This window comes from Coturnix japonica, chromosome Z (genome assembly GCF_054131305.1).
Source record: "Coturnix japonica strain WE chromosome Z, WE-NBRP24, whole genome shotgun sequence".
Classification (NCBI taxonomy): Eukaryota; Metazoa; Chordata; class Aves; order Galliformes; family Phasianidae; genus Coturnix; species Coturnix japonica.
Window position 1 is genome coordinate 25,429,161 of NC_140702.1, and position 19,422 is coordinate 25,448,582.

Genomic DNA, 19,422 nt, shown 5'->3' on the forward strand with positions numbered 1-19,422 from the left:
TTATGTCTTGTCTTACAAGTTTCCTTGAGAGCCTTGGCTGTAGTTTCATTTGTCTAATTATTTTCTTCCCCACTGTTATTAATGTATGGTCTGTCAAGATCTTAAGATTAGACTTTAATTTTTATTTGATCTGTCTTAGAATTCTGCTGCTTTTCTCTCTCCTTTGTTGAAGGAACTTAAGAACGAATAGCTGAGAAAATGATACTTTTGATGTGGTCTTCTAGACAGTTTTTCTTAGTGGAAGTTAATCTTTGTTTAGAGTTCTTTGGTAGGGATATTTGTCTGAGCTGTAGGATATATTCATTATTTTTGCAACTAAGAAAAGATCAGGGCTTATAATAGCATGTATCCTTTAAAGTACACTGTTGTGGGTAGATTTCTTTTTATTGTTTTCATTTATTTATTTATTTTGCATGCCAGCTGATGGTCTATGTAGATACCAGGAAATTTTTTCTTAGAACATTGTTTCAGAGTCCTTCATAATCACTTTTTGTGTTTAACCTGTACAAAATGTTTATATTTGAACTTCTGATTTTAGAGGAGTGCTTTGAATTTCATGATAGTCAAACCTTAGGTTTTCACTGCATGCCTTTTCTCTTTCAAAAGGGTAAGTTTGTAATAATATGATTTTGTCTCTTGCACCTTCACTTGTTTCGTTGGATGTTACTTAACATTTAGCTGAAACTCTTAAATGGGAAAGCTAAACCGGAACATGCTGTTGCAGTAGTAGTAGTGTTGGTCATTTCTTAACCTACACTGCCGTGAAGCCGAATTTGAAATCTGAGCAGATAAACTTCTATTGGTTCCTAAGTGTTGCACTACAGATACCACCCATAAGTAGGTGAATCCTTGTTGTATGCAAATAAGTGGATATGCTGCGCTGTATGTCAGAGTATTACAGTTTAACTATTTCAATAGAGCACTGCTACCTGTAATATAAATTTGGAAAACTTACAAATGTTAAATTTTATTGAAGTTGGTGATAGCTAAAAATAATGAACATGCAAAAGATTTTAAGCCCTAACTTAACACTTCTGACCAAACATTAAAAGTTGAGGGTAAAAATTGTAAGGTGAAAAAACTGAGCTCCTCAGTATCTATATATTAATCCAAAATATATAAATGATTTTTTTTTCAGCTTGTGCAGTATTTATTTTCTGAAGGTCATTTTCTTTGAGATGTTTGCACTGTGGATTAATTCTTATAAAAAATGTGATAAAATGAACTTTATGAGCTGATTTTTTTCTTAGTTCTAAAGAGTTGTCTAATTTATGTCTTGCCATTGTAAGTGAATTTTTGCTTTTAATAGAAGATATCCTACAAGAGTTTTTCTGGATGGCTCCTGTACTGTATGTAGCAGAGTTTTTACTAGAAAATTAAATACTTGACTCTCTAGAGTAGCTTAACAAGAATGCCAGCCTTTTCTTTGCAAATGTCAACCTTTCATAATTGAATTTTGCAGGCTTCACAATGCTGTTTGTGACTTGACATACAGTATACTCAGTTTGTTTCTGTAAACATTGAACAGGTTTGACAACAACTGATGGTAGTAAGATTATATCTATTCATAAGATTCTGTGTACAGATAAAGAAAATATGATGTTTTCCTCAGTGTTTATTGACACATAGAGCAACTGTGTACTCTGCCTCACTGCATTTTTCTGCTTTCAAGAATAAAGTATGAGAATAGAACTGTAGCAACCTTTCTTTTATTACATGATCAAAGGCTGCATCTGAAAGTAAAATGTGTATGGTAGATTGATTTAGTTTAAAATTTTTGGAGGTATTTTCCTAATGAGTAATGAATACCAAAGGAATTTAGTTCTTACAGCGTAAGGAGTTTAGCCATTTACAAGTTCTGTGAAAGAGATGCAATCCTGACAGTATCTAGTTATGTAGTTGTGATTATTACTGGAATGAATTTTCAGTTTAGTTTAGTTGTTGAAAGCAGTCTGTTGTGATGTTGGAGCTCTGTAATGGAGCTCTGTATGGTTTTACATAAATTGATTTTTGTTTAACTGATAGAATATGCAACTTAAGGACATGCATGGACAAACTGCAAGTTTTAAGATCTTAATTTTACTGTAATATTTGGAGATAATTTTGGTTTATGTAACCTAAACAGTCCAGCATTTCTTTCTCCGCTGCCATCTTGACCTCCTTTGCCAGTTTCCCAAAGCATTCTCAGTCCAGTGCATCTCCTCAAGGGTTAGGCTGTGTTTAAGCAAAACTGAGTTGTTCCAGTTCTGTGTTCCAGCTGCCTTGTCCTGCTCTCTTTCATTCAGTCCCTGAACTCTAATTTCTACTTGATGGCTTCCCCGCCAAACTCTCATCAGGCATTTTGCATTGTCTTTACATGTTCACATTCCTCTTATTCTCCACAAACACCATGCAGTGTTTATGTTTTGTCTATCAGCAGCCAAGGTGATGTCATGGCCTACTGTATTTGAAAGCTGAGCATTTATTACACTTTGATTCATACTCAGATTTGCTTTAGTGTTTTGTTAAGGGGTAATGTATTCAAACAAGTAGTTGAGGAACGGGAAAATAGGATACTACACTGTCTCACTATCCTGTACTCTTGGTACGCTGGTATCAGATGTTTCTAAGTTCTGGTATGCTATTCTGGCCTTGCTGTTTTTTTCCTGCCCTGAGAATGATACAGGTTCAATTTAGAATAAATAGCTCAATGTTCTTAAGTTTTAGGAAAAGAAAACAAAAAAAAGTCTTCCAGTGAAGCATGATTTTTTTTTTCTTATTTGCTTTAGTCAGCATCTTCAACAGCATCTTTATCACCTCATATATTAAGCTCCAACTAATATTTCTGAGGGCTATCCACTGAGTGCCTACTTCTTCCTTTAAAAACGGACTGTAGTAGTTCTGTTATAACTTTCTCAGATACCTTCAGATTTCTAAAGCTAAACAGCTTCCAGTCCTGCTAATTTCTGATGCCTCAGAGGAGTGATTGTTAATCATAGAGAGACATTTCAGTGAGTCGTTCATAATGAACATGAATGAAAAATGCTCATATTTTTTTCTTCCCCACCAGCTCTTTTTGTGTAGCTATTGTTTAGACTTTCTGACAAGCTTGCTGACTCCCTTGTGTTTGAGAGAGGACCAGTTTGTTGCTGTTTCAGAAGTTTGTCTCTCAGCGTTTTTTGACATGCCCTAATGTGTTTCTGTATTTTATCAGAATATACAGTCCGGACCTTTATGTGTTTCTTGTTTGACAAAATTTCACCTTTACCAGTTGTACATTAAGGTTTTAAATTTGCCCTGTCTTCTTTTCTCTAGTCCTTTGTGATATGTGGATAACATGTTAAAAGTCTTTTATTATTTAATTTAGTGTAAAATTATAAGTAATACAGCAGTTTGAATGAGGCTATTCTAGTTAGTGTGTGTTAATTTGTGCAGATAATTGCAGATATAGATACATTTAAAATGCTTTTAATTCCTGGGAAAAGAAGTAAGGCAATTCATAAATACCATATTCTTTATAACAAGGATATAAGGAAGATCTTGTCAGTCACAGTAAGGAATATATAATGTATTATCCTTTCACCATTATGACAAGGGCAATGCATGATCAGGTGGGAAATATTCCAGTAGAGATGCAGATATGTCTGCATAAAGCTTCTTAGTGAATAGGTATTAAGGGGGTACTGTCAGAATAATGTATTGTTTGGGATACTGCAGGATAAATGTTGGGATTAGATGTGGGCGGTCTTTCAGTTTCATAACTTGGATCTGGAGTTTGATTATTAAATTTAAAGTTATCAGTATACCTTAAAGGAATTTAAAGTGCATTAGAGGACAGCTATAGAGTTTCAGATCATTCAAGAAACTCAAGGGATGGCTAGAAATAATTAGTGGCATGCATATATATATGTATATATATATATGTTTAGTGCTAATGGGAACCCTTAGTTCACAGCCTGCAGCTTGAACCAGTGATTGAGCACTGGGAACACAGATGCAAGCAGTTCACCTGTATGACTGGAAGGGATAGACTCTGGGTCCTAACCTCATTTTAGGGCTAGTAGCCAAAGGGAAGCATCTCTACTTGGAGATCTCCTTCTCTGGGAATTTGTAGTGAGCTCTGATCTGTGGAAAAGGGTGAACCATTCCTTCTTCATTACTGAATTGTGATCGTTGCCTTTCTTGGGTGATCTGAAACTGGTTATAGGCAACTATATCAAATCCTGCCCTTTCAACATGGTTGTATGGTGTTCAAAAAAAAGTGCAATTTACCCTTTGGCTTCCAAAGTTGGAGTTTACCTGAGGTTACGCTTGTGTAAAGCTGTGAGCCATTTGACACAAAGGGAAAACAAGATTTACAAGGGTAGGTTATAGCATGGTTAGTGTAAAGATTAGAAGATTGCGTGGATGAGGAGAGTGTATAATCTTCTGATACACTAAAGATGAATTACAGAGGGCTGTAGAATCTATTTTTCATGTTACACATGGGTGAAAAAAAGCAACAGTTTAAATTTATAAATTTATATTGGAGATTGAAGGAATTAGATGATAGTGGTGTGTTTTCAGCTAGCACAGCACTAGACCTGAATTGTACTGGGAAGTTGCATTGTTGCCACTGGAGATCTTGGGAAGCCATATGTCACATTGCGTCATAATTGCTGTGGCTAAGAGTAGAATAGATGACCTCCTGCAGTACCTTGTAGCTCTCTGGTTCAGCACTGAACTGACCTGATAGAGCTAAGATTGCAGTGTTGGCCTCCTGATCAGCATGCTGACAGCGCTAGAGTTCAGCTACTCATACAAGAGTGCATCAGTGGTTGCTTGGGATGATATGCAGCACTAGAGTGTTTGCCTAAAATAAATGACAGTTTCTATGTGAATCATAGGGTCTCAGCTGGTAAGACATCTCTTTTTTTCCTCATTTAAAATGTTTATTCACTTTGAGACAAATGAAATGTTAGTGTTTCAGCAGTTGTGTGTGAATTTTTTAGTCTTAACAATTCTATTGTTTCTATACCAATGTAGACAGTGGTTTTTGTGTACTTTTAAGTAAAGAATTCTGGCCAAAGTAAAAGTAGTTTTTTTCTTACCTCGAATAAGAAAACCGAGAGATTTGGTCACTCTAGAAACTTGAGAATGGTCAAATTTACTTCTTCAGTGAAATACTTTGAAAAGGTGTATTTCCAATTAAAAATAATTAGAAAAAATATATGTATTGCTAAATACCTTGGAATTGTATTTCTGCAGGATAATAATAATAATAATAAAAGTGCAAACCTATTATGAATTAATTACATGTCAATTAGATTTATGCCTCCCATAAATCTGTGTACTTTTAATTCAGCTTTTTTTTGTTTTGTTTTGATTCTGTTTTCCCTTAGGAAAGGAGACTGAGAAGGCCAAAGATCGATGTGATAAAGCCACTATGAAGCTTCATATGTTGCATAATCAGTATGTATTGGCACTGAAAGGAGCACAGTTATATCAGCACCAATATTATGACACTACGCTTCCTCTGTTACTTGATTCGCTACAGAAAATGCAAGAAGAAATGATTAAAGCCCTGTAAGATACTTTTGTACATATTTTAACTTTCAAATGTGTGTAATATTCTGATTTATAGCATTATTAAAAATTAGTAAACTGTAATAATTATTTGTATTTCAGTTGACAGTAATTACGCGTAAGTATGTCTGTTCAAATACATAGAGTAGGTCTGAGGGATTACTTATGCATTTTGGCTGGATGCTGCCTTAACTTTTCAATTTAACAGATTAATTACAGTGTTTACAGTTTATCCTCTCCTTCATCTGGAATAATAATATTTTGTTGCCTCTCTAGTAGTCTTATTTTTATGAAATTTTGCCGCAAAAAATTTAAACTGTCCAGTGATCTTGATGGTCTTAGTGGTCTTGGTCTTAGAGACATCTCCATTCATAGCCAGTTTATAATGAAAAGGCCACAAATGCTCTGTTATTGCTTTGAGTAATATACATTGTCTTAGTTTTTCCCTTGTTAGTCAGTTGCAACAAGAATTTATAGAAATAGCAAGCTGAGACTTTGAAGCATTTCCAATGCCATCTATGCTTTCAGTGCCATGTTATACGCTGGAATTTCTCTTCCTCTCTAGAAAAGGAATCTTGGATGAGTATAGCCAGATCACAAGTCTTGTTACAGAAGAGATTGTGAATGTCCACAAAGAGATCCAGACTTCAGTTGAACAGATAGACCCTAATTCTGAGTATAATGACTTCATAGATACTCACAGGTATGCATTTTCATCTTGGTGTGCATGTTCATATTATATTTTGAGTAAATTTTGCATTGCACTGCAATACTGCTTGAGTGATCAGGCTTGAATTTGTTTTTTTTTCTTTTTCACCTCATTACTTAAAAACTTTATCCTAACTTGGAAAGTACAAAATGCTGCTAGATATTTGCTTAACCAACTACCTCTTTGACTAGCTGTACAAAAACAAAATCCATGTTGATGTTATTGCATGTGAAAAATCAAAGCTTGGGTACTGACAGTGAACTATAAATCATGATCTAGCTTCAGTGCAGTCTAATTTGCTGTGTATTTGGTTGGAGTTTGCATCTATTTTAATGCTATGTTTGCATGCTTTATTACTCTCACTATCCTGATTGTGGGTAAAGTGAATGTTAGGTATCTCAGTGTACACTGTGGTTACTGCAGAGTGAGCAGCGCCTGAAACAACAGAGTATGCAGATAATGCAGTAAAGTCTTGTGTTTTTAAAATATACTGCATTTTCTATTTATTGAGCTGTTACTCCATGTAGGTACATATGGAGATAGTTCTAAGACCCCTTTTTTTGTACTTTATTGTTAAAATGTGAGAATTAGTAATTGTCAAGTGCAGGTTTATAGCAGGATCAGTGGCCTGTGAAAATAAATGTCTTCTTAGAAACTGATTATCCTATGAACTTAATTCAAAAAAATTCTATTTTATTTTATGCTTAGGTGTTTTTAAGACTGTATTCTTTATTCAAAGGAAAAAGTAGGTGTATGCAATTGCTACTTTCTGTTTTTTCATATGTAATTTTAACTGTGTTCTAGCTATATTCCAATTTTGTAAATACAGTATTTATTTAATGAATTAGATCTTCAGAAGTTGTTGAGCAAGAAATAGAATTTGATACATCCTTATTAGAAGAAAATGAAAACCTTCAAGCTAATGAGATCATGTGGAATAACTTAACAGCAGAAAGTTTACAAGTCATGTAAGTCATTTTTTTCAAAAATACAATCCTTTGGAAATGCTGTCATACTTCATATTAAAATCATTTCATTGGCATGCTCTCATTTTTAAGGTTCGTTTTCTCAAATCAGTATTTTCAAGCTGTAAACTCTTAGTGATTTCTGTTCTTATTGTTCCTTGGCACAACATATCCGGACCCTCTGCAAACTTGCCAGCACTTTCAATTAGCTTCTCTTCCTCTGCAGTTAATTTATACAGTGCCCAAATCCATCATTAATCCTCCTTAGACATTTACTTACCTTCCCAAAAGTGTTTCCACACTTAGTACTCTAGGAAAAAGTAATGGAATCACTGATAAAGACACCATGTACAGTAATGTCATCAGTGACTTAAATTACCATCCACAGGCATTTCACAGGTGTTTTACTTCACTTGATTTCTGTTTTCTTTACTTTTTAAATTATTAGATTCTAATTCTAATAATTCCTATTATTGGAATTTAAAATATATTAACTTATTGAGACAAGTATACCTTTTGTTTTACATTTCATGGAAACTTTAGTTATGGCAATAAAATGTATATTTACATATTTTGCTTATTTTGTAATTAAATGATTTCATTACTTTTATCAGCTGTACCTTTAGTCATTTGCTACTGGCATGCAGTTCTTCTGCTGAGGTTATTATTTTTAGTATGTTCCCCTTATTTTATCAACCTCAGCTTTTCCATAAATTAGCCCAATGTAGTTGCTTCAGAGATTAAAAAATACACAATTTGTACAACTAATATTTCTTACAGCAATATAAAATTGTAAAGTGGGAATAATGATCAGTTTGTGATTCTTTGGTGTCTGTGCTGTGCTGTATATCCATTTTTGACAAGCTTGTGTGCTATAGAAAGCATAACTGGTCTAAATAAGATCAGCGGTGAGTTGTGGTTTTTAAATTCTTTTATGTTAAGTCAAATTGTTTCTTGTAGGTTATTCTGTAAACCATGGCTATAGGGAGATCTCATAGCAGTGAGATATTTGGAACAAAAACATTAGGGTTTATCTTCCATAGATTATTCTAATCCTAGCTCTTCTTCACCACAAGAGATTCTCTGGGTTTTGTTTGTTTCTTTTTCCAGGTCACTAACTAGCATATATTTTCATAAATTTATTCTTTAATAGGTATTGAAATAAGTTTTCAAATGTAAATTTTTAACTCTTTTCATTAAACTTTCTATGTTAAACTCCTCCTCCTTTTTACTGAAGGAGCTTCATCTGTCATGTTTAATATTCCTACGATAGTTAAACCCCTTCCTTCTTTAAGCATGCTTCTATCATATTCTGCATCATTACTAAACTGAGATCATCCCTGGGTGAACTCTTTAAATGCTGTACATGTAAATCAACTTCAGCTCAGTAGCAGGAAGTATACACTTAATAAATCTGTCTCTTTGATCCATCTTTATGTTTTTCTAAGATTCCACATTCAGTAGTTGAAAAAAATTAATAACTTTTTTTGCTTTTATGAATAAAACATTAGCATTTCTAAGTAAGACATATGAAAGGCTAGTTTTCTTGTAAAAAGATTCTGTCAAAATGTCTATTTATATTTGTAAATATGCACTTGCATATTTGTCGAGTTAAACACATTTTCAATACAACTTCCAGTCTATCCTGTTATAAACTCAGTGTTCATCCACTTCAAATTCTTCTATGCATTTGAAAGACAAGTTTTATGGTATGATAATATTTTTAGAACAGGAATCAAACAGCTCCTACAAACATTGCCTTCTCCAAGGTGTTAATTTTCTATTGTAGTTCATACTTTCTATTTTTTGAGCAAAAAAGTTTAGGTGTTTTATGGTCGTGCCAAAGATTGTCTTAACCAACTCTGTTAATACTGACAGGAGGAGAATAGCAACAGCACAACCATTCTGTCATCTCTCAGCCTATCATATTTTTCAGCTAGGAAATGTTTTGGGTCTGAAGTGTTATTTGTTTGCAGCAGTAATAGACATATTTTACTTCTGTGATTTTTGTCCAGTCAGTTTTAATATGTACAAATACCTATTGTCCACAAAATTTGCACTCTTAAGATCTTCGTCAGCCTAGTGGTGTTTTATGATGGTGTCACTGATTCAATGGGCAATGGAAGAACCACTGATATAATCTATCTTGACTTCAGTAAGGCCTTTGACATGATACCTCACAACATCCTTCTTTCCAAGTTGGAAAGATATGGATTTAAGGGGTTGACAGTCCAGTGGATGAAGAACTGGCTGCAAAATCAGGTCCAGAGAGTGTAGGTCCATGACAGTGTCTGGATGGAAATCAATAATAAGTGGTGTCGCCCAAGGGTCAGTGCTGTGAGCAATACTCTTTGATATCTTCATCAGTGATGACAGTGGGGTCAAGTGCGCACTCACCAAGATTGCTGATGAAACCAAGTTGTGGGTTGCAGTCAACATGCACATAGGTACACAGGATGCCGTGTAGAGAGACCTAGACAGGCTTGAGCAGTGGGCCTAGGAGAACCTCATGAGGTTCAACAAATCCAGGTGCAAGGTTTTGCACCTGGATTGAGGCAACATCCACTACTAATACTTCTGGGGATGGAAAGGTGAGAGCACAGACCAGCCAAAGAGGACCTGGGAGTAATGGTGTATAGGAAGCTGGACATGAGGCAGTAATGTGTCCTCACAGCCCAGGCAGCCAACTGTAACCTGGGCTGCATCAAAAGAAGCATGGCTATCAGGTCAAAGGAGGTGATCCTGCCCTCCACTCAGTGCTGGTGAGACCTCACCTGGAGACACAGATCTGTTGGATCATGTCCAGAGAGCCACAAATAAGGAAGAAGTCTTTTACAGTGAGGGTGGTGACGCACTGGGAGAGGTCACCCAGAGATTTGGTGGAAGGCCAGTCCCTGGAGACATTTAGGGTGAGGGTGGATCAGTCTCGGGGCAGCATAATCTAGCTGTTCATTGCAGCTGAGTTGGACTAGATGACCTTTAAAGGTCCTTTCCAGCTCTTAAGGATTCTGTGATTCTAGGTGGAAGTTGATGGTGACTAGCTCATCTTTCTAAGTAGTGTGGGAGATGTGGTGTCTCCTGATACACATCGATGAGTTTCTCGGAATGATATAGGGAAATTGCAGAAAGCAAAGCAATAAAAGTTTATGCTTGTCAGCTTTTAAAGTATCTCAGAAATTTTCAAAAGAACTACACTGATATTCAGTTTCAGTTTCATGCTTTTATATAAAATTAGATATTTTTGAAATTTTAAAGTATTTCAGTGTGTTGACTCTGTATGCATATAGTCATTGTTCATCATTCAGTGATGAACAGTCTCATTAGTTTGGTTTTAACTTATTGAATACTCATGCTTTACTATATCTCCTTTTGATATATACTGAAGCTTGTTCTCCTCTGCAGAAACTTTCTGGTTCAGTATTTAGGCGATCTAAGCCAGTGATTTTAGAACACAGGGTCTTCAGTCAGTTTCATATTGTTTCAGCACATGCAGAATGTGTATTTAAGAAGTCAACCTCTATTCATAAAGAATGCAGCATATTGATTTTACTTGCAAATTTGTAGATATAACATCTGTTTCCTTTATGTTAAGTCAAATACAGCGTTGATTAAAATACTGATTGGAAAACTGACTGAAAAACAACAGTATTGTCAGAGAATTGGTAATTAATTTTTAAGCAAGGTATTAAAATTTGATAGTTGATATTAAATCAGACAATCAAGTGTAAGAATTGTCATTTCTGAGAAGTTCAGCATACAGATTTTGATAATCTAATAACAGTAAAACTGCTGATCAGGAAAAGAGATATTGATGTTTTACATGTTGCTTTTTTCCCTATAAATAAATGTGCAAATGGTTGTTCATTTGGGAAGCAAATTATTATCATTCACTATATGGCTTTTTTGTAGTCATTCAAGTCTTGCAGTATGTAGGACTGTCTGAATAAAGAATATGTTTAAGTATGTTAGTTTGTGTATATTGTTTATCTTCTTTTGTATATTGTGTGAATACAATGGGAAAGCTAGTTCAGTGTTAAGATCAAACTGTTTCTATAAATGACACACTGGACATAGCTCCTAGAGCTCTGTAAATTGCTCTGTTGTCCTCTGCCACTCACCATTCTGGGATGGTTTAGGGCAGCATATTTGTGTAATAGTATGTATTGTATGTGTTTTGCTCTCATTCTGCTCTTCACACAAATGTGTGAACGTGCACACCCCTCTAAAAGTAATGCCTCCTATTTTATTATAGTGGCCCATGACATCAGAAGTGGATGTTGATGGTATAGCAGTAGGGTTTGAACATTCACCCTGGGATTCCATTATGTTTTGTTGCTGTGCAACAGCTGGCAGCAGAGGGGTGGTGTGACAAAATGGTAGTGTATATGAAGCAAAGATGTGTCATGGAATTTCTCTATACAGAAAAAATGACACCTGCTGACATTCATCAATGTTTACTGAGCATTTATGGAGACCAAACAATGGATATTAGCACATTCAGGTGGTGGTGTTTCAGCAGTGGTGACAGAGACGTGACAGATAAGCTACAGACCAGGTGGCCATATGCAGATTTCACTCCATGAAATGCATGTTGATTAGCTCATCTGTACAAACTGGTGGATTACAATTGGGAAACTCTGCAGAGCTGACATATTGGCTTCAGTATGTTGGGAACAATGATGACAGTGCTGGAATATCACAGAGTTTATGCCAGGTGTATCCCATGAATTCTTACATAGGAACAGAAGGAACACCGTGTGCCAGTTTGTCAGGCTGTTCATGGAATCACAAAACTGTAGGGGATGGAAGGGGCCTCTGGAGATCATCGAGTCCAACCCCCCTGCCAAAGCAGGCTCCCTACAGCAGGTTGTGCAGGTGGGCGTTCAGGTGGGTTTTGAATATCTCCAGAGAAGGAGATTCTACAATACCCCTGGGCAGCCTGTTCCAGTGCTCAGTCACCCTCACCATAAAGAAATTCTTGCACACATTTGTGTGGAGCACAGTTTGTGACTGTGTCAGTTTAATTTTCTTAAGGCTGAACGGACCCAGATCACTCAGCCCAGAACTGGACACAGCAGTCCAGATGAAACCTGACCAGGGCGGAGTAGAAGAGGAGGATCACCTTCTGTTCTTCAGGCTCTATTACTTACCACCAGGGTCTGGGATTCCTGAAGGGTTTTTTTTGCATTGAACACAGAAGCAAAGAAGGCATTCTGTATCTCTGCCTTCTCAGCATTTCCTATTACCAGAACACCCCCCTCATTTGGTAAGGGACCCACATTTTCCTTCCTTTTACATACTTAAAAAGCCCTACTTACTGTCCTTTATCTCCTTTGCCAGATTCATTTCCAGGTGGGAAACCAACTGGGAATTCCAGCTGCTAGAAGGCTGACAATATCATTTTCCTGAAATACATAATTACATTTGCCAGCAGTGTGCCCTTGTGGCCATGAAGGCCAACAGTATCCTGGGATGCATTAATAAGAATGTGACCAGCAGGTTGAGGGAGGTGATTCTCTTCCTCTACTCTGTCTTGGTGAGGCCACATTTGGAATACTGTGCCCTGTATTGAACTCCCCAGTTCAAAAAAGGCAGGAATCTCCTGGAAGGACTCCAGTGGGGAAGTAATCAAAATGATAAAGGGCCTGGAGCATCTCCTGTGCTAGGAAAGGCTGAGAGACCTGGTTGTGTTCAGCTTGGAGAAGACTGAAAGGGGATCTGATCAGTGTTTATAGATATCTAAAGTGCGGGAGGCAAGTGGATGAGGCCAGACTTTTTTTCAGTGGTGTGTTGTAGTAGGATAAGGAGCAGTGTCAAAAAAGCTTGAACATAAGAAGTTCCACGCATAAGTGGAAGAACTTCTTTACAGTGAGGCTGACAAAGTATTGGAACAGGTTGCCCAGAGATGTTGTGGAGTCTCCTTTTTTGGAGGTAAAGACCATTCCTGATGCTTGTTGGTGCGACTTACATTGGGGAACCTGCTTTAGCTGTGGGGTTGGACTTGATGATCTCTTAAAGTCCCTTCCAACCCCTGCAGTTCTGTGATTTTGTGATGATTAGTGATGAGACATGATGTAATCATTACAAACCAGAATCAAAGTGGCAGTCTGTGAAGAGGTGGCTTGAATTCCTCATCAAAGAAAAGATGCAGCCCTGAGTGAGTAAAGTGGTGTGCTGTTTTTTGGGTTAAGGGGTGAGACTCCTGGATTTCCTGGAGCCCAGACAAGCCATTGACTTTGGACAGCTGTATCATGACTCTGACTAAGCTGAAGGCTTGAACTTCCAGAGTCAAGCCAGAAAGGAAGACAACTTATCTCTTGCAGCCTAGTAACACTAGACCCCGTGCAAGTTTGAAGAAAGACAGTGGAGCACAGAGTCAGTCTTGGCTGGACTGTCGTACCCATACCCACCTTACAGTCCAGTTTTAGCACCATCTGGCTTTCATCATTTGGGCCAAGAAAAAATTGTGTGGTCAACATTTTCCCAGCAATGATGCTGTCGTAGCAGTTGTGAAACAGTGGGTCACCCCTGCTGTTGCAGCTTTTTATGAGTGTGGCATGTAGGCTCTTGTTCATCACTGGTGGAAATATGTAGCTGATGGTGGTGACTACATTGCACATAGTACTTTGTAGCTGAAAATGTGCACTATGAAAACGTATTATTGTGCTCATTGTATCTGTTGTAATTTCTGTGGAATTAAATAGGAGGCATTACTTTTGGAGCAACCAACTTATGTAGTAAAGTATATGCCACCTTTTTTTGGCACTCATCAACACATATGCACACAGGCATTCTTTAGAAATTGTTGTCCTGGCTTATCAATAGTTTGATTTGAATCTATCTTGTTATCAAAGATTGTGTGGTGTTAAAAAAAAATAATTATTATGAGAAGTATGTGGCTTGCTCTTAAAATAAACGTAGTATTAGTTAATAATGTCGGCCTTGTTTCTTCTTCCGTTATTTCTAAAGGTTTTTCATTATTTTCTTATTTTATCCCTGCAATCCGTTCTGTGTATTAACTTAAAATGTTCTCTAGCAGTCAGAAAGTTATTAATTTCATAAAGAATCTCAGATATCAGCAGTATGTTAGTAAGGCTTTAATCCACAGAAAGCATCACAATTTGTAGATAAAGTTTTCTTGTTAGAAGAGCCTGTGGGCATAGATCATTTTGCAGCCTTGTACATGTACATAGCTTAGTATAGATCTGCTTAAAAATTAAAAACAGAATGCTTCTCAGGGCAATAAAGTTCCTAAATATGTACAGTTAGTATATGCTTACACCATGGATTCTGGTAATGTGTGTCTTACAGGTTAAAAACAGTAATAGAAGAACTCATTCAAACACAGCAAACGCTTTTGAGCAAAGAGGAACTTGTGTTGGAACTAGAGAAAAAAATAGAAGATTCTTCTAAGACTTGTGAAAAGAAGTCAGAGTAAGTGGAATTTAAATTTCCATTTTAATAGGGCAACAGTTTGAAGTCTGTCAGTGCAAGAAAGGAGGCATAAAATCTCTTTAAAAAGAAGTACAAATAAGTAGACTGAAAATAAAGAAGTGGACAGAAAACATAACTGTAGCTAAATATTAATCTGAAATTCTGACTTGGAAGAGAACTAATTGATAAGATGAGGTGACACAGTAGCAAATCCATACAGCATCCTGTATTGCACTTCTATAATGATGTTTTAAAAATCCAAATGAGTCACAGGATGGTTGAGATTGGAAGGGTGCAGTGGAGGTCTAACCTCCAGAGGTTAATCAAAGTGTAAATCTACACAAACAATGAATATACATAGTGGTTGAAGGCAGCCATTGCTCTGCTTTTGGAATAAGGTTGAAAGTAATGAGCGTGAATGTGAAAATATTCCTGTGTTCTCTTGTATGTTAATGGCGAAATAACGTGTAATAGTGGTGTGAGACCACAAGTAGATAATGGGATATGATTTCAATAGCTGTTGAAAAACAGAGCAGTGTTAAGAGCAGAGTCAAAATAACTTGCAGAAGAGAAGAAAATTGATTTGTAGCTGAGTTCTGGTATTGAAAAAGCTTCTTTGTTGTTGTTGTTTTTAAGCTTTTCTATATATATATATATATACACCTTATATATATATACTTAAATTATGTGCATTTTAAAATTAATTTTCTTTTCAGTATTGTTCTTTTGCTGAGCCAAAAGCAAGCACTGGAAGAACTTAAGCAAACAGTACAGCAATTAAGATGCTCTGAGGCAAAATTTGCAGCCCAAAAAGAACTATTGGAACAAAAAGTGCAAGAGAATGACGGGAAAGAACCACCACCTGTAGTGAATTATGAAGAAGATGCCAGATCAGTCACTTCTATGGTAAGCTTTACTGAATTATGCAGACTTGCTATCGTATATTGTTCCTTAGATCAGAATTTTATGACACATAAAGGGGTGACTGGAGTGAATAAATTTCTCTTCGCGTTTTCAGAAACTGACTAGTTGGAAAAATGATTCAGTAGAGTGATTTCATTTATTTATTTATTTATTTATTTTTAAGTTGAAGTGATTTACATTACTCTTTGTATATCTACAGACTTCATTTGGCCTCATGCACCCTGGAGACTTAACTTCTCATTAGACTGTTCTATAATTAAAAGTGTAAATCTTTAAATGGATTTAATAAACGTGACTACGAGTTATTGATAATTTTGTTGGCTTTGTTAAAGCCATATGTTCCCAGTTGTAGACAGAAAGCTAACAGATAAAAGCTGTTGGAATTACTGCATACATTATGTCACTGAGAAATTAACTGATACTGATTACATGCTGTAATAATTCCTTTTAACTCTTACTTGCTAACACCCAATTTTTTGCAGCTCATTTTTAGATGGCCTTTTAATTTTAGATGGTTCCTTGTAATGAAGATAAACTTGCATTAATTTAAGAGATTCTATGTAATATTAAAAAAGTATTTGGCTACTATTTTGGGACATCCTTCTCTTAATTTTATGCAGTTGTGTGGAGATAGTAATCATAGAAACAGAATGGCTTGGGTTGGAAGGGGCGCTAAGGATCATCAGGTTCCAACCCCCCCGCTGCGACAGGCAGGTTTACCAGCCTACAGTTTCAGTACCTGGACCAGGTTGCCCAGGGCTCCGTCCAAACTGTTTCTGAACACCTCCAGGAATGCAGCACCCACAGCCTGTCTGGGATGCACCTCACCACTCTCTCTGTGAAGACCTTCCCCCTAACATCTAATGTAAGCCTTCCCTCCTTGTGCTTAAAACCATTCCCCCTGTCACTGTCTATTCCCCTCCTGTTTAAAATTCCCAGGATTATTAACTCCAGATAAGGCCTCACAAGCATTGAGGGCAGGATCACCTCCCTCAACCTGCTGTCCACTCCACTCTTCTTTTGATGCAGTTCAGCCTGAGCTGCAGGCACACATTGATGGCTCATGTTGACTCTTTCATCAGTTGATACTCCCAAGTCCTTCCCCCCACAAGGCTTATTTCAAGATGTTCTCAGCCTAACCTGTAAGTGCTTGAGATTGCCACAGTGCAAATATAGAACCTTTCACTTGGCCTTGCTGAACTTCATGAGGTTGTCATGAGCCAACCTCTTAAGCCTGTCTAGGTCCCTCTAGATAGCATCTCTTCCCTCTTGTGTGTCAGTTGTACTTCTCAGCTTGGTGTTGTCTGCAAACTTGCTGAAGGTGCACTTGATCCCACTGTCAGCCTCACCTACAAAGATGTTAAATAATTCTGGTCCCTGCACCAGTCCATGAGAAATGCCACTCATCGCTTCTGTTGACCACTAACACTCTGAATGCAGCCATCAAGCCAATTCCTTATCCAGGGAGTGATCCATCCATCAAATCCATCTTTCTCCAATTGGTGGCCAGGATGTCATGTGGAACAATGTCAAATTCTTAGCATGAGTCCAGGTAGATTATATCAGTTGCTCTTTATCCACTGATGCTGTAACTCTGTCATAGAAGGCATCAGGTTTGTCAGGCGTGACTTTCCCTTGTTGAAGCCATATTGGTTACCACCAATCAGCTCATCTTTATTTTCTGTGTGCCTTAATATGGCCTTCAGGAGGATCCACTCCATGATCTTGCCAGGAACAGAGATGAGACTGACTGGCCTGTAGTTCATCAGATCTTCTTTTTTTTCTCTTTTTGAAAATGGGGGTTATGTTTCACCTTTTCCTATCAGCGGGAACTTCATCAGGCTGCTGTGACCTTTTAAATCTGGTGGACAGTGCCTTGGCAACTTCATCTGTCAGTTCCCTCAGAACCCATGGATGAATCTCATCAGGTCCCATGCTCTTGCACACTTTCAGGTTCTTTAGATGGCCAAGAACCTGATCTTCGTTTACAGTAGGCAGATTTTCCTTCTCTAGGCTCATACCTTTGCTTGCTGCAACTTGATTGGTGCAGCTAGGATGCTTGCCAGTGAAGTCTGAAGCAAAAAGTCATTGGGCACCTCAGCTTTCTCTGTATCACTTGTCACCAATTTTCCAGTTTCCTTCTGGAGAGGGCCCACATCTTCCCTGACCTTCCTTTTATCACTTACGTACCTGTAGAATTTGTTCTTGTTCCACTTTATGTCCCTGGCTAAATTTAATTCTATCTGGATTTTAACTTTCCAAGCCTGATCCCTGGCTGCTTAACAACTTCCTTGTAGTCCTCCCAGGAAACCTGTTCCTGCTGTCACTCCCTGTAGACTTTCTTTTTGTGCTTAATTAAGTCTGGGAGCTCCTGGTTGATCCACAGAGGCCTCCTGGTGTTCTTGCCTGCTTTCTTTTTTTCTTGGGATGCACTGCTTCTGCCCATGTCACCCTGCCAAGCAGTCCCCTGAAGAGTTTGAAGTGTGCTGTCCTAAAGTCTGTGTAGTTTGATATTACATTTGATTGCACATATTTGCTCTTCTAGGAAAATTTGTTGTAAATGCATGATTTGAAAATTGTTTTCCTAGTAATGACTATTTATTTATTTATTGGCTTATGTTGTGAATACATTTTGATGTTTGAGAATTTTTTGGATAATTTTGTTTAAAATTGCAGACCTCTTTACATAAAGAATTTATTTGGTGCCACGCATGCGCAGCCAGTTTCAAAAGGGGGTAGTTTTCAAATTGTTTTGTTTTCCATCTGTTAGAATACATAATAGTACTGCATGACTCACAAGTAGTGAAGTCCTAAAATGCTGTTTGACATGATTTTGTAGATAGGGTTAGGTTACCTGTATTTTGTTGTGTAGCTTCCTGTGTTTCTGATTTGCCTCTAATATCTGTAGGAAGGAGATAAATACTATGAAATGGCTTGTTATTTCTATTAAAACAGCTGTCTTTATGCCAAAAAGATGTAGTATCAAAGTTGCTATAGATTACGTCACTGTCACGGAAGTTAACTGGAATCTTGTGCTAGATTATCACTGTTTAGTCAATGAATACATTGTCATTTCTCTTAGTATAGGTATGTTTTTCTTGCTATTTTAAGACTGTGACAATAATCTACCCCAATTAAAACAGAGAAAATAACAAGAAAACTTCAGTATTATCTGATCTTCTGATTAGAAATAAAGACATCAACAATATTTGGAACTTTGCAATGCAAGTGTAACACTTACTGAAATGTGTGGCAGTGGTGTGCATTTCATCTTAAGAGGTTATACTTAGAAAATCAGTATTGACTAGAAAATTGGTACAGAAAGGAAATCTTCAGGGACCGCAAAAGCCTGGCATTAGATTTAACAGATAAAAAAAATCCTAATAGTAAACAATGTTGTTTAGCAACAATATAGTGGAATCTGTATTCCAGTTTAATGTATGTTTTCCTGTATAGGAATAGAAAGAACTATTGTTACAGTACAGAACAGTATTTTAGAGCATTTGTCTGTTTTGTTGTTTTGTTTTGTTTTGTTTTTTTTTTTCCGAGAACTACTTGTCTTTTAAGTAGAATACAATAATTTGTGAATTACTACGCTGTTTCAGTGTAGTCATGGTTCATGAAGTCACCATCCCTGGAGATGTTCAAGAAACATTAGATGTTGCACTAAGGTACATGGGGACACATTAATGGTAGGTGGATGGTTGGAGTGGATGGTCTTGGATGTCTTTTCCAACCTTGTTGATTCTGTGATTTTGCATTATGCTGCAGCCGTTAGTAAAACTAAGACTTGGTATTCTGGCTCTGTAATCTGAAAAAACTTGTCAGCAGGTGGAGCTCAAGCTT

At 37.0% G+C, this 19,422-nt stretch overlaps 1 protein-coding gene across 7 annotated transcripts in view; it reads left to right on the plus strand.

The window, feature by feature from the left end:
* FER (FER tyrosine kinase) overlaps positions 1 to 19,422 on the plus strand; it is a 151,590-nt gene that overhangs the window by 37,845 nt on the left and 94,323 nt on the right. For 6 of the 7 annotated variants that reach the window (XM_015849442.3, XM_015849444.3, XM_085528490.1 and 3 more), the window contains 5 exons: positions 5,361 to 5,544; positions 6,110 to 6,247; positions 7,102 to 7,221; positions 14,530 to 14,652; positions 15,369 to 15,558. In XM_015849442.3, coding sequence (XP_015704928.1) covers positions 5,361 to 5,544; positions 6,110 to 6,247; positions 7,102 to 7,221; positions 14,530 to 14,652; positions 15,369 to 15,558 — 755 coding nt within the window. The remainder of the gene's footprint in view (positions 1 to 5,360; positions 5,545 to 6,109; positions 6,248 to 7,101; positions 7,222 to 14,529; positions 14,653 to 15,368; positions 15,559 to 19,422) is intronic. The other variant, XM_085528488.1, reaches the window with a different exon arrangement.